This window comes from Sprattus sprattus (assembly GCF_963457725.1).
Source record: "Sprattus sprattus genome assembly, chromosome: 1".
NCBI lineage: Eukaryota > Metazoa > Chordata > Actinopteri > Clupeiformes > Clupeidae > Sprattus > Sprattus sprattus.
In genome coordinates, this window is record NC_137920.1 from 59,892,638 (window position 1) to 59,915,816 (window position 23,179).

Sequence of the window (23,179 nt, forward strand, 5' to 3'; positions counted from 1 at the left end):
TCTCCAGCACCATGTCTGCTTTAGACCGCCGCATCCCAGTCTCGCCAGGGCCCATTCATCATGCGTCTGCTGCCCACCGTCTCTATCCCTCTAGCAAATAACCCTGCCTGGCAGTGCACCACTGAACAGGCTCTTATGTAACACACGGAGCTGTCTTCCTCTTTTTTCCACACTCTACTGCCATGGCACTGATGTTGAGGATGTGCATGGAGGCAGCTGTGTGTGTGTGTGTGTGTGTGTGTGCGTGTGTGAGAGCAAGAGAGTTTGTATGTATGTGTGTTTGTTTGTATGTGTGTGTGTGTGTGTGTGTGTGTGTGTGTGTATGTGTGTGTGTGTGTTTGTGTGTATGTGTGCACTTTACTGAGGATCATCTGAAGTGAGCCTAAGCCCTTCCCCTTTGACGGTCTTGTGATGCAGGGGTCGCAATGCAGAGTCGACGCTGGACTGCTTCGGCACCGTGTTACCATAGCGACCATAGTAAGCACCTTGGCCTTTAAGGCAGGGCTAACAAGGGATAGATGAGTGGAGACAGAGAGAGAAAGGGAAAGAGAAAGAAATGAAAGATAGAGAGAGAAAAGATAACAGAGATAGCAGAAGGAGAGATAAAGAGAGAGAGAGAGAGAGAGAGAGAGAGAAAGAAATGAAAGGTACAGAAGGAGAAGGCAGAATGAGAAAGAGAGAGAGAGAGAGAGAGAGAGAGAGAGAGAGAGAGAAAGAAATTAAAGATACAGAAGGAAAGAGCAGAATGAGAAAGAAAGTAGCTGAGAGAAAGAGAGAGAGAAAAAAAGAGAGAGAGAGTATGAGGGGGTGAAAGACAGAGTGAGGACCTGAGCTCTGAACTACTTCCCTGTGCTCATGGTCAAATTATTAGAGGGGACCTTTGGCCTCAGTATGAGGGGCTGAATAAACGCTTCGACAGCTCCATGATCTCACACTCCCCCCAGAGTCCAGTCACGGCCACGGCCCTGTTCTACTGGCAGCCTGCTGCAGCTCCTCATCCCAGCCCAGCCGGCCCGCACCGGAGCCTGCAGAACCCTCACTACACCCAACAGCCTGCAGAACCCTCACTACACCCAACAGAACCCTCACTACACCCAACAGCCTGCATGACCCTCACTACACCCAACAGCCTGCAGAACCCTCTCTACCCCAAACAGCCTGCAGAACCCTCACTACACCCAACAGCCTGCAGAACCCTCACTATACCCAACAGCCTGCAGAACCCTCTCTACCCCAAACATCCTGCAGAACCCTCACTACACCCAACAGCCTGCAGAACCCTCACTACACCCAACAGCCTGCAGAACCCTCACTACACCCAACAGCCTGCAGAACCCTCACTATACCCAACAGGCCCTCCCCAACATCCCGTTCCAACTGAACACTAGTACTGTACACATTTCAAATGAGTTGCAAAACACAATTGCCAATTCTGAGAAAACAGACTTTGGACTTGCCTGCCACAAGACATTTTCTTAATCAACTCAATACTTTGTATGCACAGTACGTCCAATCAAAACACCGGCCACACTGATGGTTCCAATGTGCACCAAGCAATGAAAATTGACTTTTTAGTGGTAAAAAACAGTGTGACATGCACTTCACAGCAGCACAGCATCTGGTGTTTGCGCCTGATGTTTTGCCTCCGTGCAGATGTGTAATACAGTGCAGATGTGTAATACAGTGCAGGATTCCGCTGTTCTGTTCTGCATTTCACCCACCTTCTCATGGTTCTCAATGAGAAGCTCCACCACGATATTCTGAAACTTGATGTCCATGATGGCCGCCACCGTCTCTTCCTGGGGGCGGAGCAAGGTGGGGCCAAACACCACGCCCAGATTGGCCACCGTCATCAGGTTTTGCTGGTGGTGATTGGCCACGCTGTAAAGATAGACGACCAGTGATACCACTTATATCAGTAATAAACATTTAAGACAATTTGAGGAGAACATCAGACTTGCTATGTGAAAGCGCACAGTCATTGTACTGGTAAAGTTACAGCTTGACAGTGACTGTAGCTTCATGCACATGCAAGCATACTTAGAGACACACACACACACACACACACACACACACACACACACACACACACACACACACACACATCAGCAAACCTTACATCAGCAAACCTTAGTGTTACACCAAATCATTGCAACAGCATGTTTGTGTTTCTCCATTTCAAGTCTACCCCGCAGACTGATGCCCGCCCTCTGTGCATAGAGCTCGCCTTCTAGAAAATTCCACGAAACTATCTGAACTGAGCAAATGCCTCACTGTCCACAGCAGTAAGCTGAAGTCTGACTTCATGTTATGACGAGGCTATATAGAGACAAAGAGGTCAACGGTATTTGCAGAGAGATAAAGTGAAACGCAAAGTGTGTCAACAGAAGGATTGCACCGTAATCCTCTTTGTCCTCGGAAAAAATAACGCAGCTGTCGAAAGTCTCTCTGTGATTATGAGTAAAAAACTGATACAGTGGAAAGATGGAGAGGAATGAGGTGAAATAACAAACAAATAATAACTACAATAATAATGGTATTATATATAATTTTATATTATATAATTGTTTTGTATAGATGTGTGTTTTTTTTGTTGGTGGTGGTGGTTTTATTTGTTTGTTTCGACTCAAGGAAACTAAAGAAATTCACTGATGAGAAAGTTTAAGAGAAATGTGGATGTGGTGGTGGTGGTTGGACGATGGGGCTGGGGGGGGGGTGAGGGTGAGTGTGTGTGTGTGTGTGTGGGGGGGGGGGGGTGTTGGAGGGTGGGGTCAGCTGGAGCCCTGCAGTGCTGTCATTGCGCTGAGTTCATTACCCTCCCAATCCTCTTAGGGCTGACCACAGCGGGATTTGTAACATAGTAAAAGGGGGCGGAGGTGGACACCCCCGTGCAGGACCTACTTTGCCAAGTGTTTCATAAGCAGCTCGAGCATCTGCCGATTCTTCTCCGGCAGCCGGTGGACCAGGCTGTGAATCTCAGCAACACGCGCCTCCGGGTTGTCTAGCTCTTTAGGATGCAAAGACAGTGATGAGAGAGAGAGAGAGAGAGAGAGCAAGAGAGAGAGAGAGAGAGAGAGAGAGAGAGAGAGAGAGAGAGATGACTCACGTTCAAAAGTGTGCACGTTTATACGAATGACTTACTTTTATACCAAGCCTGTTGCTCAACAAAAACAGGACCTACATCTGTGATAACTTCCTCTTTCTGATTTTAAGACTTATTTCCCATTTTTGAGACCAAAACAGTGCTTTTTAAAGATTTCTTGCACACATCTCTCGTTTCCTTCTGGTTATACAACTTCAACTTTCCCATCTAACAAGCAAAAGTCGCTCAATTTACTGGGAAATTTTTTTTACTGGGACTGCATGAGCTAAAGAAATCCATTTTTCACACAACATACATGGCTACAGATACCCAGGGCTAATTATGGACAGGGCTAATTATGGACAGAATTATTTTAACAGCTCTGAGCTTTTTCATACCATACCCATTACTTACTACATACCCATATGACCCATGACTTCATGCTAGGAGATTTGTTTAGCGTGTTTAAACTGTTTCGATGAACTCAGCAAAACTAACAGTGCCACAGTGCACACATCAAAACAGCATCCTACTCAATAACACACACACCATCACAAACACCACCCCCCTCCGACAACACACAAACATTCACAAAGCTTACAAGCAAACATAAACACACAGAAATATCACCACCCAGTGGTTGCTATATGCTGTGCAATTGCACGGCCTGGTACTGAGATGTGAGGGTGAGCTACTGGGAAGGAGGGATAGAGAAACTAAAAATGGGGGCTGGAATGTAAACCTGCTCTTTACTGGTTTGATTCGGAATGCCTTTGTGTGAAGTGGGACAAGAAAATGGGCAAAGGAAGTACGTGGGTGAGAGAGGAATAGATAGATAGATAGATTGATAGATAGAGAGAGGGATGAAGTGTGTGTGTGTGTGTGCGTGTGTGTGTGTGTGCGTGTGTGTGCGTGTGTGCGTGTGTGTGTGTTTGTGTTTGTGGGTGTGTGTTTGTGTTTGTGTTTGTGGGTGTGTGTTTGTGTTTGTGTTTGTGGGTGTGTGTTTGTGTTTGTGTTTGTGGGTGTGGTTGTGTGTTTGTGTGTGTGTGTGTGTGTGTGTGTGTGTGTGTGTGTTTGTGTTTGTGGGTGTGTGTTTGTGTTTGTGTGTGTGCGTGGGCATGTGTGAGTGTTAGACTGCTGATCTCAGACATGGGTTGGTTCCAGGTGGAATGGTGCCCTTTACACGTAACCCATACCAAGCAGTGGAGAAAAGGCAAGCAGGGAGGGAGGGAGAGAGTGAGGGAAAGGAAGGCAAAGAGGGAGGGAGGATCGAGAGGGAAAGGGAGGAGAGAGGGAGAGGGGGGGGGGGGGGGGGGGGGCTTGTAAATCCAGTTCAAATGAGGACACCGTCCTGATGTTGCCTTACTGTGGCAGTACTGAAAGGCACAAGCATTTAGGAGCAACACTGGATCGTTTTCCTTTTTGCGTGTGTTTAAATGAGCTGCTCTGTTTTGTATCAAACACAGGGGTGTTTTTCAAATGTGTGTATGTGTGTGTGTGTGTGTGTGTGTGTGTGTGTGTGTGTGTGTGTGTGTGTGTGTGTGTGTGTGTGTGTGTGTGTGTGTGCGTTTGTGTGTGTGTGTGTCACGGTAAAATCATTTCCTGCGTAGCGAGCTTCAGACACACCCTCACTTCCTGTTTGGCCCGCTTTTGCAATGCAACTCTAAAGCAGTGTGTGTGAGTCCGTGTGTGTGTGTGTGTGTGTGTGTGTGTGTGTGTGTGTGAGAGAGAGAGAGAGAGAGAGTTTGTTTTTTCTACCTGTCTGTGTATCAGTGTGAAAGGGCAGTGCTATCAAAAAGGAAAACCATATCATACATAGAAGTTTGTCTCATTAAGATTTAAGGGAGCAGGCAGAGCTAGTGCCACTGACGGGGGAGAACCACAAGAGGAGGTGGAGAATCACAGGAGAGGAGAGGAGGTGGAGAACCACAGGAGAGGAGAGGAGGTGGAGAACCACAGGAGAGGAGAGGAAAGGAGAGGAGGTGGAGAACCACAGGAGAGGAGAGGAGGTGGAGAACCACAGGAGAGAAGAGGAGGTGGAGAACCACAGGATAGGAAAGGAGAGGAGGTGGAGAACCACAGGAGAGGAGAGGAGGTGGAGAATCACAGGAGAGGAGAGGAGGTGGAGAATCACAGGAGAGGAGAGGAAAGGAGAGGAGGTGGAGAACCACAGGAGAGGAGAGGAGAGGAGGTGGAGAATCACAGGAGAGGAAAGGAGGTGGAGAACCACAGGAGAGGAGGTGGAGAACCACAGGAGAGGAGAGGAGGTCGAGAACCACAGGATAGGAGAGGAGAGGAGGTGGAGAACCACAGGAGAGGAGAGGAGATGAGGTGGAGAATCACAGGATAGGAGAGGAGGTGGAAACCACAGGAGAGGAGAGGAGGTGGAGAACCACAGGAGAGGAGAGGAGGTGGAGAACCACAGGAGAGGAGAGGAGGTGGAGAATCACAGGAGAGGAGAGGAAAGGAGAGGAGGTGGAGAACCACAGGAGAGAAGAGGAGGTGGAGAACCACAGGAGAGGAGAGGAGGTGGAGAACCACAGGAGAGGAGAGGAGGTGGAGAATCACAGGAGAGGAGAGGAAAGGAGAGGGGGTGGAGAACCACAGGAGAGGAGAGGAGGTGGAGAACCACAGGGGAGGAGAGGAGGTGGAGAACCACAGGAGAGGAGAGGAGATGGAGAACTTACTAGCAGCTTTGATGAAGCTCCTCTGGTACTGATACGTCATGAGGGGTCCAGGTAGCATCCTAGTGAAGGACGGATGGAGGAGCAGGACGACAGGAACAGAATGTGAAGTGAAAGAGAACGAGGGAAAAAAGTCGTTTTTCTTCTTAGTCATTAAGGTCATCATGATCTTCCATTTCCCATTAAGCAGGCCAAAGACTACCTCATCACAAATGGAACAGGCATGCATATTACGGATGTAGACGGTTGTGTGTGTGTGTGTGTGTTCGTGTGTGTGTGTGTGTGTGTGTGCGTGTGTGTGTGCGTGTGCGTGTGCGTGTGCGTGTGCGTATGCGTGTGCGTGGCAGTGGGCGTGTGCGTGTTTGTATGTGTGTGCGCGCGTGTGTGTCTGTGTGTGTGTGTGTGTGTGTGTTTGTGTTACCTGAGGTAAAACTTGATGGCGCTGGTGATGGTCTTAATCTCCCACTCTGTGTTGTCCAGTTCTACATCAGCACATGTTTTAGGATCTGGTGTCCAAAATAATGTTCACAATTTGAATGTTGCAATGTATGTGCGGGCGAATAATATGCCTATTTGTTTTAAAAATTCCACAAAAGTACATTTGCTTTAAATACTTAAATATTCAGTTTGAGGTCATTTCTGGTCATGTCACAATATTGCATAATCCCATAATGCAAACTTACATAACCATCCTGGTTCACGAGTGTGGGGGAGGGGTCTCCACTTCTAATGCTATATGCTAAATGCAGTATGCATGTTCAGAAATGGTAGTGGAGCACCCCTAATGGTGAACATGCTTACTACTGTAGCTCGACCTTTTGAATGATTGCTAAATTACACACACTAGAGCACCTGATGCTGTAGAAACACATTAGCCTGTAGAGCCTGGGGCGCAATCATAACTGGCAGTTATTTGTCTCTCCTTGTTATTTTGCATCATATTCTGATTGACAGGGGAAAAAACCCTCATTTCTAATTATACTTCTGGAAAAGGCTAATGGTAGGCCTGAACATATAAATGATTCATAGTAGAATTGGCTGTGTTGTGTGTTTAAGATACACAAAACAGTGGGAGCAGACTGGTAGCCCACATGTGGTCACAGAAAACATTCAAGAGGAGTGGCCCCTCCAAACAAGAAGAGAGTGGATTCAGATGATCTACGTAGTGGTACTGGAGCACCACACAAATGCTAACCTTAACATGCACACTCAAACACACACACACACACACACACACACACACACACACACACACACACACACACACACACACACACACACACACACACACACACACACACACACGCACACACTCCCACACACACACAAACACACACGCTCACACACACGCTCACACACACACGCTCACACACACACTCACACACACACAAACACACACACACACACAAACACACACACACACACACAATGACTGAATCACTCCATAGTGTGTGGGATGGCTGGGGTTTCACGGCCATCCAGGCACCAGGACCACTTCACAGGCAAATCCACTCCCCATTCCTCCCCCTAGGATTATTTCACTATGATTTAGCACATTCTTTTACTCTGCTTGCATGTGTGCGTTTAAAAGTTTGGTTTATTTTGATCTGTCTTTTCCTTTCCCTGCAGAGAAGAGGATGAAAGTAAAAAAAAAAAAAACAGATGAATCATACAGTGTCAATCTGTGATAATCCGACAGGCTTAGCTGAGCAAAGGGCCAAGGCGCGGCTGGTTGTACAACATGGATTCCTACAGCTACTTTTATCTTAGGGTAGGATGCCAGGTGAAAAGGGCAGGCTGTGGGTGCATGTGCTAAGGAGGTGTCTGTGTCTGCATGTGTTGCACACACAGACACGCGCACACACACACACACACACACACACACACACACACACACACACAACACACACACAAACACACAAACACACACACACAAACACACATACACACACACACAAACAACCTTACCCATAGCAAGACCCAACAGCTTCTGCACTCTGGAGTTCACACCCACGATCCGGTACAGGCCCTGCTCCTCAATGCCTACACACACAAACACAAACACAAAACATTACTGCTGTTAGTCATAGGCTATCAATGAGACAAAGTGACCCAAAAAGGCAACTATAACAAATACTTTTATCCAAATGACTTACAAAAGCGTGTTGTACCCAGGAATTGAACCCAGGTCACCTACTTGGAATTCAACTACACTAACCACACGGTGATTTGCTCCACTCAAAAGTGGTATCTACAGTATTGTTGGCAAACCAACAGATCACAAAGTTTGTTCTTCGTGTAATGACATCAGCTTGCCTTGAAATATTGGTGGAATATGGGGAATTTCACTACGGATCAGCATTAGGGCAGCAGGACACTTCTAGTGGTAGTTTCATGTGTTGTTGTTTCACTAACTGTACTGGGCAAGAAAGGTATACCACAGAACATTTAGCATGGAGCTGTCTTGAGGCATTTAGCAAAATGTACTGTATTTGATTTTACATTACAATATGCACGAGGTGGCATGAGTTTTTCTACAATGTACCACTAAACTAGTGCATTTTTTTGTGTTAACTAACTCTGTAAACCTCACTGTGAGAAGAGTTTTGAAAAAGTGGACATGGTATTGAGACAAGTGTGAAAATGATTGGAACAAAAACTGTTAACATACCTCTGGTGTCAACCGCATAGATAAACTTCTTCACCACGTTAAAACCAGTGACATCCAGGTGAGCCACTAGCACAGGAGGAAGAAAGGAGGAAGAAAAGAGGAAGAAAGGAGGGGGACAAATAAATACAAGTGAAAGAATAAATCATTGTTTCCTCTGACACAGGGATCACAGTGATGAGGCTTACTTACTGGCTTCGTTCTGACTGTCCTTATTCAGGTTGTACACCTAAGAGGAGGAGAAATCAGACATGAGTGAGTGAGAGTATGTGTGTGTCTCTGTGTGTGTGTGTATGTGTGTGTGTGTGTGTGTGTGTGTGTGCATGTGTGTGTTTGTGTGTATGCATGTGTGCTTATATGTGTGAATGCATGTATGTGTGTGTCTGTGTGTGTGTGTATGTGTGTGTGTGTGTGTGTGTGTGTGTGTGTGTGTGTGTGTATGATCAATGCCAATATAACACTCCCACTCTACCAATCAAATCCATTATTACACACCGGTTCTCGACCATCCATGGCCTCCATCCACAACCTGCGGTCCTCCTCAGACAGAGCCTGCATAGTGATCACACCAGCCCTGGCAATCAGACACACACACACACACACACACACACACACACACACACACACACACACACACACACACACACACACAAAACAGTTAACCCTCCTATCCAGCCTCAGCCCTACTACAACTCAACACCAGTCAGCTTCCTAACCTTCACCTGTCACTATTGTCTATGTGTGTGTGTGTGTGTGTGTGTGTGTGTGTGTGTGTGTGTGTGTGTGTGTGTGTGTGTGTGTGTGTGTGTGTGTGTGTGTGTGTGTGTGTGTGTGTGTGTGTGTGTGTGTGTCTGTGTCTGTGTGTGTGTGTGTGCTTGTGTCTGTCTGTGTTTGTGATTATGTGCGTGTGAGAGTCTGTGTGTGTGTGTGTCTGTGTGTGTGTGTGTGTGTGTGTGTGTGTGTGTGTGTGTGTGTGTGTGTGTGTGTGTGTGTGTTTGTGTGTGTGTGTGTGTGTGTATGTGTGTGCGCATGACTGCGTGTTTCCTTGCTTGACTGTCTACCCTGTAATACCACTGACCATTTCAAATTTCACTTGCTGGAAGTTAACAGCACATAAATTCCATCCTTCTGTTTGTCCTTCTCACAGAAGTTTTACTTTGAGATCAAGAAGCTGTAATCTGCCCTTTGAATTCTAGTAAGAATTCTCAATCAAAAGAGAATGCAGGTATGACCTTTAAGGGCTCTGTGTAGAGTATAAGAACTCCATAAATAGAAAATTGTAGAATCCTAATAACATTGGCACGACGTCACAGGACTCTCACGGAGCCGGCTAGCCCTAAGAGAGAGAGACTGCAGTGATTTTCTGTTGGCTGTGCAGCTGTTTCCATCTGTGGTTAGACAAACATTAAAGTCTAGAGCTTTTTACAGTCTGCCAACTTTATACCTGCCAAGTGAGGCAAGCTCTCTGTCTCTGTCTCTCTCTATCTCGCTGTGGCTGTTTAGCTCACTTTTTTAGCTTTGAGTGTACTATCAGCACCCCCTGGTGTTCATAAATCTCACCGGTCAACACCCTCCACATCGAAACAGAAGCGCTTCTCAATGGAGTCTGTTTTCCTCCGTATGCATGACTTCAGGGTGAAACTCTCCTCATCTCCCTGACAAACACACACACAGACAGACAGACAGACAGACAGACGGACAGACGATGCAATTGTTAGAGAAAAAAACATCACATCATGCAGGAATAATTTGATGACAACAATGAGTTTATGTTCACAAGACAAAATCCTCAACACAACATTCTGTGAATAAGACTGGGGTGTTTTCTGTCTTTTTGCGCAGGGCCTGTGAATTTACTTCTCATCCTAGTCATGAACAGTCTAAAATATCTACAACTATTTCTCTGTTCATTTGTAAAGTTGCACACTAAACAGATATGCAACATTTCTATTTGAAGATGTCAGAAACGAGTTCACAAACATGTGGACAAAAAATGCTTGTTAAGTTTGGGATTCCGCTACAGATTCAGTAATGTCTCCACTGAATAGGCATTTTAAAGAGGCAGCCCTGTTGGTTGGCTGGAGAAGTAAAGTGCTTGGCCTGAAACCACTTTGTTTGTTTCCCATTGGCAGAGCCAGAGCTGTGATTGGCCAGAGTTTTACTTGAGCTCAGAATGGACAGCTAGAGGACTGTGAGGACAAATTTGGATTGGATTAGAATCAAGGGCTGCACCTTTACTGCCACTAAAGTTCAAAATCAGATGTCAATTTACATTTTTTTACGATCGGATACATACAATTTTAACTGCTTTGTTTTGCTTTTCAATCGCCTCACACAATAAGCACAACCACACACCCAATGAGCAAAAACATCAGATCCATTGCAAAATGAAACACTCTTGTAAAATCTATACACTCATTTAACAAAACCATATTTTGTTACCATATGAAACACACACATTGCATATACTGAATTCTGTTTATACCACTTACACACTTCTGTTATAAACCTAAAACACTTTTAGCAATACTACTTCTCAGTGATTAGAGTAGTGTAAGTGAAGTACACAGAGAAAGTGAAAATACACAATACAGTAAAAACACTACCCAAGACGAATGCTGATGAAAATATTGTTTACGTAATTCTCTCCATATACCCAAATCAGTCAACATGGAGAATCACAACAAAACATGTCCCAGTTTTCATGCTACTTCAGTAGTGTGCATAACACTGTAAGCTCAGCAAATATCAGACAAAGGTGAAAAGATGTTTCCAATACAGGTTACAATTCCATTTACAGTAAAATGTACAGATTTGTCAGTGTCGCCAGTGTTGACTGAGAGACCTGATGGATATTACTGTATTGAAAATGGCATGGTCACCGATAATGTTTGCTTGAATTTCTCTGAGCCTGATAGCATTACGTATTTGCCAAAAGCATGTTTATGATCTCTATATCTTGTTCTTGCGTGAATATGGGCCTGTCCTTGTATTTGATACATTTGGTCTTCTTCTTCTTTGAGCACATTTTCCTCCTGCTACAGGTCTTCCTCTTCCTCTACTTCCACCTTGACCTCAGCCTCATGGCATGGCCGCGGCCTCTTCCTCCTTCTCCTCCTCTGTGGATTCCCCCTCTCACCCTCACTCTTTTTCTTTTGACTCCTTCCATTTTGGCTGAAGACAGATTACAGTTACTCATCTGCTGCATTTCTATAGTGCTTAAACCTGTTTGTTGTCTCTACAATTAAGCAATCATTTGGGCACTTGATGGCTGTGTTTATTTGACCGGCTCATAGGTGTGGTAACTTGACAGAGTGTTTTGGAATTGCAAGGAAGTGACCTCTTGATATACGTCTGTGTCTAAAGCATAAAAGTGTGTTTAGTGCTTTGCAAATCACTTGTGTGTATGGTTTTTCAAAAAGTGTGATGTTTAAATGTGCTTATAGTTGTGCAGATCTGAGCCGTTGTTTTGCTCCTTGAGTGAAGGTTTTGATAATTGTGTTACACTTTTGATTTTAGTGTGTATCGGATTGTAAAAAACTGTAACAGTTTGAAGTGAAGTCAAGTAAAGTTTACAGTATATATTGTTATATCAAAACAAATCAATCTGAAATGCTGCAAAATGCTTCATGACAGATTTATCCTACAATTTCTGAGGAATAATATATTACATACTATATTATATTAAAAAAAAGTATCAAAGCAATGCAAAAGTATACACAATTTAGTTCTCATATATTGATGCGGTGAATGTGTTAATTTTGGTATTGAGAAAATGATTATTAAAACGGTAATGCACACATTAATTTAGTTTAGCATCATATATGTAGACCATAGGCCATGTCATATTTGTTATGGTTGTCTGGGTTCTATGGGTTCTATGGTTCAGATTAGTCCAGACCTCTTTCCTCTTTCCTCTTTACTCCACTCGTAAATGATTTCATCATAACATTGACATCATTTTATTTTGGTCATCCACTCAAAATGTGATATTAAGAGTGTGTTTGAGTGTGTGTGTGTGTGTGTGTGTGTGTGTGTGTGTGTGTGTGTGTGTGTGTGTGTGTGTGTGTGTGTGTGTGTTGTGTGTGTGTGTGTGGCTAAGCCATTTGAAATGCCCTCAGCACTTTCTTCAGCACATTTTACCAAACAGTTGTTTTTATCTATACCTCAAGGATTAAACTGGATCCAATATTCAAGGAGATGAGAGACTGAGGTTGTTGCGGCCAACTGGAGCCTCAATGTGTGTGGGCTATGTCTGAATGCCTCTGTGCACATGTGTGTGTGTGCATTTGTGTGTGTGTGTATGTATGTTTGTGTGTGTGTGTGTGTGTGTGTGTGTGTGTGTGTGTGTGTGTGTGTGTGTGTGTGTGTGTGTATGTGTGTGTGTGTGTCGGTGTGTGTGTGTGTTTGTGTAATGGCCCTTGTTTTAACTGCCATCTAAGAATGGCACTTCAGAAGCTGGGTGGGATGACAGCTAATGATGCAGCTCATGACTTCTGCGCCAACGGGAAATGTAAACATCATATGCCAATGAGAACTAGGCCTGGCATTCAGCCAGTGGCACTTTGTACCTCTTTATCTCCTTCCCTCTCTCTCTCTCTTGCTCACTCTCTCTATCTTTCTATCTATATCTCTGCAGCTAGCACAGCTGAGTATGTGCTAGTCCAGAGATCTACTGTATCCTTAGAAATATTGGGATACAAACAGCAATGGGAAAGCGCAACCCTTAAAACGTGTCCCAAACTCTTGACAGACAGGCGAATGAGTGCTATACTGTCATAGAGAAAAGACAAAGAGAGGCCGCTTACTGTTTTTCCCCCAGACTTTTGGTCAAACAACACCATAGTGACACGTTTGTGCTCACGGTGGTACGTGCAGTAGTACTTCACCCAGGTGGAGACGAACGAGCCTAGGAGAGGAGGGGGGGGGGAGGGGAGAGAGAAATAACGTACAAAAAAAAGAAAAATATTCAATCACAGCAGCAAAAACTGGGTCAGGTATTAGAGGAAAAAAATATCACAACAAAGATGGATCCCTTCTCTGTTATCTCTGTTCTAAGTCAAGCACCACCGGTAACAAGATGTTGTGAAGTTCAGGAGAAAGTTGTTGTTAAAGAGAGCTTCTCACGTTTCTCTTGCACAAACAGGTAGCCCTCCATGGTGTGCGGGCTGATGTTCGAGTGCTCGTGCGGGTTCTCCTTCATCTTCCTCATCAGACACTCTACTTCTGAACGCGTGCTCTCGAAGCGGTTCCGCGTCTGGTCAACAAGAACACGGAGTTAGCAAGGTACAGCAGCAGCAGTAACAGAATTATATAGAAATACTATTTACAGCACTGTGCAGTGGATACTTACTAAGTGCTATTCTGATGGAATCACAAACGTAATGAGAATGTATCTAAAAGTGATGTGGCAGTGGCAGCACAATGAAAACATTCCACGTGAGTAGGCCGACTAAACAAAACTGTAAAGTCAGCTCTACATTAGGTGTAACTACTCACTCACAATAGAAAGGAACCCAAAAGAGAGGAAACATTCAGCAGAGAGATCACATACAGTAACAAAATACAGTAAGGTCCTTCAAATAACTGCTCACTTACATTTAGTTTGCTGTAGATTTCACCTATCTTGAATAAAGAGCCAGATCGTTTGAAATATTATTTATACTGGCCTGATTTTACACTAGAACTAGAGACTGGCTCAGAGAGAGATATTTCTAAGACAGAAGAAAGAGAGAGAGAAAAGGAGACCTAGAGAGAGAGAGAAGGAGAGAGAGAGAGAGAGAGAGAGAGAGAGAAGGAGAGAGAGAGAGAGAAGGAGAGAGAGAGAGAGAGAGAAGCCTTGTGGTGTCTGGCCAGGTTTTCTTACATTCTGGATGCTGATGGTCAAGTTGGTTTTGAAGTGGCTGAAGTCTTTGGCCAGCTCATAGCCATGGTGGTAATATGTGAACAGGCCCTGGAGAAAAGCCAGCAGCTACACAGACACAAGAGGCAGACAACAAATGAATGCCAAGGGTACTTTTAACAGCAAATTACACAACTACTTTGTTCATTTAAACACATTATTTGTGTGTCACAGACGGTGGAAGATGGGGTAGTCTCTGCTACATGTGTGTGTGTGTGTGCGTGTGTCCATGCGTGTGTGTGTGTGTGTGTGTGTGTGTGTGTGTGTGTGTGTGTGTGTGTGTGTGTGTGTGAGTGCATAGTTGCATGCCTGTAAGTGTCTGTAGTGTGTATCTAGTGTGTTTGTGAAAGACATAATCTGTCAAGTTATCCACTGAAGCGTACATGTTTGTGGATGTGTGTAAGCGTCTGTGGATGTGTGTGTGTGTGTGCGCGTGTGTGTGCGCACGTGTGTGTATGTGTGAGTGTGTGTGTGTGTGTGTGTGCTTGTGTGTGTTCGTGTGTGCATACAGTAGTTGCGTGCTTGTTAGTGTCTGTAGTGTGTATCTGGTGTGTTTGTGACAGACATAATCTGTCAAGTTATCCACTGAAGCGTACATGTTTGTGTGTGTGTGTGCGCGTGCGCGTGCGCGTGCGTGCGCATGTGTGTATTTGTGTGTACGTGTGTGTCTGTGTGTGTGTGTGTGTGTATGTGTGTGCGTGCTTGTGTGTACAAAGTGGTCTTACCGGTTCCACAAACTCAAACATCTTCCGCTCCTGCACCTCTTGCACCTTGAACACGTACTCAAGAGACACCTCATAGAAGTGCTGCCTCACGTGATCCACCTGGTTATCCGCCTGAAAGCACACACACACACACACACACTGTTAATCAACTGCAGACAAACTCATTCTTCTGGGAGACTTCAATGCTAGAGAGGGCACAGAGCATCACATATAGAAATAGAATAGAGAAGCTTTTATTGTCGTTTTATTGTCGTTATTACCCGACTCATTGGTATTCAATGGTTTCAATAGATTCGAGGGATATTCAACCCTGTCGCCAAAAGCACAGCCCCAAACAGGAAAATCAACTGCACAGCACTGAACAACCCCACCACCACCAACGGCAGCGGCCTCCGACAACTTGCAAAAAACCTCGACTGAATTCCAAAAGTATCCACTGACTGGTCAGCTCTGCGCACGGCTATCCATGCTGCCGCCTTGGGACGCATTTGGTCTGTCAAGGAAACTGCCCTGGGACACCAAGATGAAGTTCACTTTAACTGAAGCCAATACGATGTCTGACGGCTCCAGGCCCACACAAAGACAGAGAACCAAACCAAAGAATGCGGCGCTGCCTTGGCATGTAGCCCAGAGTCCATGCAGCATGCCCTGAACACAATCTCCGGCCTATACCAGTCCTTTGGTCTCCAGGTCAACATAAAAAAAAAAAAAACTCACTTATCCAACCTCTTTTACCCCCCAGCTTCCAAATCAATGGCTCTCCACTCAGAGTGATCAGAAGGCCACTCTCTGTGTGTGTGTGTGTGTGTGTGTGTGCGTGGTTGGTGTGTTACTCAAAGTCACTCTCTCCTCAGGCTGCTCCCTTGACACCCTTGAAATAAACAGCCGCATCAACAAAGCCTCGTCAGCCTTTGGGCGACTCTCCAGAAAGGGATTTTGAAAACAAAAACCTAAAAGGTCAGCACCAAGGTTGACACACAATCTGTTATGTGCCTCCAGGCTGTTGTATGGGGCAGATGCGTGAACCCCATACTGAAGGCATCACAAGCTTGGATACCTTTAACATTCGATGCCTTCAGAAAATCCTCAAATCCCTTGGAAGCAGGAGTGTGCTAAAAAAACCTCTTCGCTGGACAGGGTATACTATGAGCATCATGCGGAACCACTGCCTACCTCACCAAGCCCTCTATTGGGCAACTAAGGAATGCAAAACAGGCTGCTGCTGGACAAAAGAGGAACTATACGAACTATATATAAGAACTATAAGAACTATAACATAAAGATCTCCTGAAGCGCTGCAACATAAACCCCACCCATCTTGAACCTCTGGCACTCCATAGATTGGCCTGGCAGGTCTTCTCTGCCAGGCTGAGCAAACAAATACATCACACCACTTAACAGAGGAGGACCGAAAGGCGTGCTCATCAACACCAGCTGATACCCCAATGTCTGGGCACCTGTGGGTGAGGGTGTGGTCCACAGCACCGGGAGCACGCGTCATCATCAGACACAATGGTCATCTAAAGCCAGGGTCACACCAAACCTACATCAAAGAACTAGCTCACCACTTTCACACCACTCTTAATATAGCTATGTCCGAGGGCTCACAGGTTTTAGGGGGGTTTTGGTGGAGAAAAAAGACAGGAAGAGGAAGAGGTAAAAGAAGAGAAACCGCACTAAATGGGTGCCAAAATGGGCAGGCCTACTGCAGGGACAGCCTTAAGTGACTATCCAAAAGCTATGTCGAGAGCTAGAGATAAATGAAATCTCAGATGCATGTTAAAACCAGTGCAATCGGCCGAAAAGCCGCCGACAAGGATCCGACTAGTGCCAAAGGCACACACCGCAAAGACAAGGGCTCTAGACGGTCACTGGCGGCAAGACATTGGCTGACAGCCGACTGTCAGCTTAGTGTGTCGCCGGCTTAAGAGTGAGTGTGTCTACGTTAGAGTGTGTGTGTGAGTGAGTGAGAGTGAGAGAGCGAGAAAGAGAGAAAGAGCAGATAACTGAAAAAGAGGAGAAAGTGTGGGTAAAAGAAAGAAGCAGAGAAGAGTAGAGGGGGATGAAGCAGGTGTAGAGAGGCTCTTACCTCATGCAGGTGGGCCTCCTTCTTTTTAGCAGACAGGCTGAGGTGCTTCTCCAGTACAGCACAGTACTTCTCTGTCTCTTTGTCATACTTCTTCTTGGCTTCCTGCACTCACACACACACACACACACACACACACACACACACACACACACACACACACACACACACACACACACACACACACACACACACACACACAAACACACACTTAATCTCATTCATAATTGGTCTTGATACACAGTATCAAATAAGCATTGTGGCGAATACTGTGCACTCAACCTTACATCGAGTGCAGAATCTTTGCCGAAAAAAAAGAAACAGACGACTCTCTCAGCTGAGAGGATGCATTATTGGCCAGTTGATACTATTTTTGTCCACAAGGTGGCAGTGTCTTATAAAATGTAAAGGTTTCCCCACAGTAACTCAAAAGCACATGCACATCATGTACAGGTTTGAGCCTCTGATGCCATTAGCTTCAGCTAAAAAAATAGTTCCAGACATATACCTATATATTCTGATCTTAAATGTGACACATATCACTAATGGATGTATTTTTGTATGGAAACACAAACATTGTACAAAGTAACACTTACTCACACTCACACTCACATCCACACACACACACACACACACATCCACACACACACACACACACACACACACACACACACACACACACACACACACACACACACACACACACACACACACACACACACACACACACACACACACACACACACACACACACACAAACATATACACGCACGCACACACTACCTTAGCAGCACTGATCTGCTCCTTGCGGAACCTCTCCAGTGGCATGATCAACACATCACTGGCGTTCTCAATCTAGAACAGAAGGCACAACACAAACACCTCAAGACAGACATCTTTCAGCAGAACAAGACTGTGGTCTGAGCCTCTAGCAAGCCTCAGAGGTGACTCCAAACCTCAGCAATCTAAAAGATCCTAAGACTTAGGCCTCAAGACTGTCCCTAAAACATTCCTCAACCATGTCTTTGGCTAATAGGCTCTGTATAGAGTAACACGAGAAGCTGAAGCCCATAAAAGTATATTGTTTTTGATGGCTTTATAATCTGTAGTAACCGTTGAGCAACCTCTGCTTCTGTACTGTGATGAATCATTTACTGAACAGTCAAAGACACTTTCACTGCAACTAGTATCTAGTCACTGTGCTACTTGAAAACATTACCATGAAGTGCTTGCGTTGAAACCTCTGGTATATGCATTCAGTGCGTCTTTGAAGGGAACATTTCTCGTGTGCTCTGTTACGGTATGTGTTGCTGGGTAAGGGTCTTTTGTAAATGAGGCTGCGTATTTCACATCATCCCTGGAGTGAAAGACAGACATGCCTGTGCAGGTCATCAGTAAGGGCCTTTGTTAGCCAAGAGGGGCCAATCAGTCATGAGTGCTCTGTCATATACAGTACATGGACAATATAGCCTTTTTCTTCTCTTCCTGTAAACAGTACAAGAGGGAAAGGTAGACTGACAGAGAAAGAGGGAGGGAGGGAACACCTGAGAGGGAGAAAGAGAGAGAGAGAGAGGAAGAGAGAGACAAAAGGACACATAGAGAGACAGGAAGATAGAAAGAGACAGGAGGAGTGATAGTGTGTGAGGGCAAAAAAGAAAGAGCGCCCAAGAGACAGAAAGAGACGTACCATCCGAGTCCTTTCATCCTCCAGGTTTTGTAACACTCCGGCAAATTCCTGTAGCGACTTGGCTAATGGCAGAGAGATACACACACAAACAAAAAGAAACTGCATGTTAGTGTGTGACAGAGAGATTGACCGAGATGTGTGTGTGTGTGTGTGTGTGTGTGTGTGTGACAACCTTGTGTGTGTGTGTGTGTGTGCGCTGTCAACACTATATAAACAACCTCTCAAAAAACGCGGCCAATGCCTGTATGGAACATGCTTCTCCTACATGGGAGGTGTGCGTTTTGTAGCAACAAACCGCTTTGATGAGTCTGTCTGCACGACAAGAGGTAATGTTTCACTTTCCATTCGGCCTAACTATTCAAATCAGGGCGGCTGTACCGTCTCCCCCTCGTTGGCTGGGCAGGGCAGGGCAGGGAGAGCACAGCAAGTCGTCACTCGCTCTCTGGGCTCGCTCTCTGCTCAGCGGAGCCAGGCGTCTGCAGAGCCGCAGTGCCAGGGTTTCCATTCGAGATGCTACAGCGCTCCCCAGGCCAAGCCTTTCAGAGCGTCTCTCCTTCCTGGCCTCAAACTGCGCCCCCCCCCCCCCCCCCACCCCACCCCCCCACACACACACACATACACACACACACACAATCCTCGATTCTTAAACTGCCCCCAACCGCACCACCCCAGATTCTCATGGCACATCATAAAAGCACATCGAGCAGGAGTGAAGCACGGAATGTTCCAGGAACATGATGGCTGTTACAGCTGATGGGCTAAAGGGCCATGGCAGAAATCTACTCCCTCATCATTTTTTGTGGTGTTTTTTCATGCTCTTTTTCACACGCCCGTTGTGGTGCACCGGTGCCTGGCGGCTATCGTTGATTCACGTATGGTATCCCCGTGGTATTCGTGAGGTTTTGGAGTGTGCCGTTACTGCATCGTGTCGTGAAGAAGAGCTGTTGGAAAGTTCTCCATATTGAGTGACAACGCTGAAAAGTTTGAAGAGGGCTATGGAAAATACATGCAACTGAATGTCACATGCCAAGAGCGCAGTTCATGTCTTGAGTGTGTGTGTGAGTGAGTGTGTGTATGTGTGTGTGTGTGTGTATGTGTGTGTGTGTGTGTGTGTGTGTGTGTGTGAAAGAATGCGGATAGTCGACTGACAAGGGTTTCGTGCTTCAGCTTGCTTGTGTGGTTTTCTCACTTTCAGCGGAAAACGTACCTTGAGTGTGGCAAACTGGGTGAAGATTTACGTGTTTGTATTAGTGCATGAATGTGTGTGTGTGTGTGAATATGTGTGTTTGTATTATTGCATGTATGTGAGTGTGAGTGTGTGTGTGTGTGTGTGTGTGTGTGTGTGTGTGTGTGTGTGTGTGTGTGTGTGTGTGTGTGTGTGTGTGTGTGTGTGTGTGTGTGTGTGTGTGTGTGTGTGTTTGTGTGTGTGCGTGTGTGTGTGTGCGTGTGTGTATTTGTGTGTGTTTGTATTAGTGCATGTATGTGAGTGTGAGTGTGAGTGTGTTTGTGTGTGTGTGTGTGTGTGTGTGTGTGTGTGTGTGTGTGTGTCGGGTGTGTTGGGGCACTTTATGAAGCTCACCAATGCAGATTTCATCATCTGTCTCGGCGTCTCCAATGCACTGGAACTTGAACTCGTTGAGAGACTCAGCAAATTTCCTCTTGGCCATGGAAAGATCTGTGGGGAGAGGAGGAGACACACACACACACACACACACACACACACACACACACACACACACACACACACGTGAGGGTGAGTTCAGACATGCTCAGGTGTCCCACAGGAAGATCTCTGGGACTGCATACAGAGCTGCCTGCCTGGTCCCCATCCCTCAACAACATGGTGCCAAAGAGGTGTCTTCACACATTATACTGGATTGTGAGAATAATCTCTCTCTCTCTCTCTCTCTCTCTCTCTCTCTCTCTCTCTCTCTCTCTCCACTTCCCACTTCTCTGTGTGTGTAAAAACAGGGAAAAACTGTAGATAAACACAGAAACACCCATTCAAAATAAACACTGGCCCTGTTACAAAACACAAACGGCAGACCACCAACATTCAACCACAGTCCTTCCAATGGTACACACACACACACACACACACACACACACACACACACACACACACACACACACACACACACACACACACACACACACACACACACACACACACACAACTACAAATGTATTCACACACTAAGCTGATATCTCTTGGCATAGGTAATGTAAATTTGTATTTTGACAGGATGTTGCTGTGTTTGCACTGACACAAACACAACATGTTCCTGGCACATTTGAGAAATGAACCAGCCACACACTTGCAAATTCACACAACCACACATTCATACACACACACACAGACAAGCACACAATCTCAAAGCCATCAATGAAACTCTAATCCTAACCTATATTTAAGGTTTCAGCTCTAATTAATCTCATTTGAAAGATGACTTGAACCATCTTGAAACACACACATATACACACACACACACACACACACACACAACAGACAAATGGAGTATCATCACAGTATCCTCCTCGACCTGCCTGTTCAGCAGGCAGACTCTGGGAACAGCAGTCTTAGTGGTAGGCTGCTGTCAACAGAGAGCATGCTCTGAGGGTGCGGGCAGGGGGGTCAGGTTAAGCTGGCCATGGAGCAAACATGTGGGGGAGTCGTGCGTCACGGAGAGGATCCCAGCACATCCTGTGGGCTACGTATGGAGCTGAGATGCCAACATCCTCTAAAGTTTCCCTGACAGCGGATATCTCCGTTTGACCCCAGGATGAGCGCAGAGGTCAACTGTGAGGAAGTACTTCCTGGGTCACGGGTGATGTGATGGGTCACAGAAGATGTCATGGAGTGAAGGTTGTGTGTGTGTATGTGTGTGTGTCTGCATGGTTGTGTGAAAGTGTGTGTGTGAAAGTGTGTGTGGTTTGTATCCACGTGCTACTTTAAGAGCATTACTGGCTTGCCTTGGCACTGACTGAGAAGGGAACGATAAGAGCTGACACACACAGACACACACACACACATACATACACACACACATACACACACATACACACACACACACACACACACACACACACACATACACAGACACATATACACACACATACACACACACACACACACAAGTGATTCAAAAATGCTTTTCTAAATGAGAACCACATTTTGGGCACACGGCTCTGCTCACTGCATGTAAATTCTTTCCAGCGAGTTGGAATGGGTCTGTAGTCAGACCCAGGCCTGACGGACCATCAGGAGGGAAGAAGACTCACATGCACAGACCAGGGTGGATTAAAAATACAGACACAGAGTTCTAGTGCACAGACATGAATACAGGTACAAACAGATACAGGTGCGAACACACACACACACACACACACACACACACACACACACACACACACACACACACACACACACACACACACACACTCTATCTCTCATATGTACAACACACACATGTATGCACAACATACACATGTATGCTCATCATCACATGCACACACACAACTACTGTTTCAATTGAGGGGAAAAGGCAGCAGAAAAAGAGAATGTTCACACAACCTATATCTAGAAGTCATACACTCACACACACAAACACACACACAGACACACACACACTCACACACACAAACACACAGACACACAAAGACACTAACAAACACACACACACAGACACACACACTCACACACACAGACACATAGACAGACCCACACACTCACACACACACTCAGACACACAGACACACACCCACTCACACACACAGACACATAGACAGACCCACACACTCACACACACACACAGACACACACACAGACACATAAGACACTGCCCCCCACACAGAAACCCAATCTTTGACTCACACCCTTTGACAGAAGGGGGAGAAGTGGAGAAATAATGAATTCTAAAAATAAATGACCCCAAAGAGCCCCCTCTCCTCCTACTTTTCTCTGTTCTTCTCTCTCTCTCTCTCTCTCCCTCTCTGTTTTTCTCTATCTCTTCTCTGTTCTTCTCTCTCCCTCTCTCTCCCTCTCTGTTCTCTCTCTCTGTTTTCTCACCTCTCTCTCTTTGTTCTCTTTCTCTCTCTCTCTCCCTTTCTGTCTCTCTCTCTATCTCTGTCTGTCTGTCTCTCTCTCTCTCTCTCTCTGTTCTCTCACTTCTCTGCTCTAGCATTCCCACTCTTTCCCTCCCCTGTCAACCCCTTTTCCTGCTTTCGTCTTAGCGACACAATGGAGCCATCCTACACGCACACACGCACACGGACACGGACACACACACACACACACACACACACACACACACACACACACACACACACACACACACACAAACAC

The 23,179-nt window shown here is 45.7% G+C and overlaps 1 protein-coding gene across 1 annotated transcript in view; it reads right to left on the reverse strand.

Annotated features, from left to right (window-relative positions):
* LOC308373848 (rho GTPase-activating protein 26-like) overlaps positions 1-23,179 on the reverse strand; it is a gene marked incomplete at its 5' end in the record, with an annotated part of 57,551 nt that overhangs the window by 9,590 nt on the left and 24,782 nt on the right. The window contains 17 exons of the mRNA XM_080849502.1: positions 1,722-1,881; positions 2,902-3,007; positions 5,770-5,828; positions 6,188-6,272; positions 7,735-7,809; positions 8,438-8,503; positions 8,627-8,663; positions 8,930-9,008; positions 9,995-10,089; positions 13,243-13,343; positions 13,562-13,691; positions 14,301-14,405; positions 15,062-15,172; positions 17,151-17,252; positions 17,931-18,002; positions 18,835-18,896; positions 20,414-20,509. Of these exons, the coding sequence (XP_080705628.1) occupies positions 1,722-1,881; positions 2,902-3,007; positions 5,770-5,828; positions 6,188-6,272; positions 7,735-7,809; positions 8,438-8,503; positions 8,627-8,663; positions 8,930-9,008; positions 9,995-10,089; positions 13,243-13,343; positions 13,562-13,691; positions 14,301-14,405; positions 15,062-15,172; positions 17,151-17,252; positions 17,931-18,002; positions 18,835-18,896; positions 20,414-20,509 (1,541 nt within the window). The remainder of the gene's footprint in view (positions 1-1,721; positions 1,882-2,901; positions 3,008-5,769; positions 5,829-6,187; positions 6,273-7,734; positions 7,810-8,437; positions 8,504-8,626; positions 8,664-8,929; positions 9,009-9,994; positions 10,090-13,242; positions 13,344-13,561; positions 13,692-14,300; positions 14,406-15,061; positions 15,173-17,150; positions 17,253-17,930; positions 18,003-18,834; positions 18,897-20,413; positions 20,510-23,179) is intronic.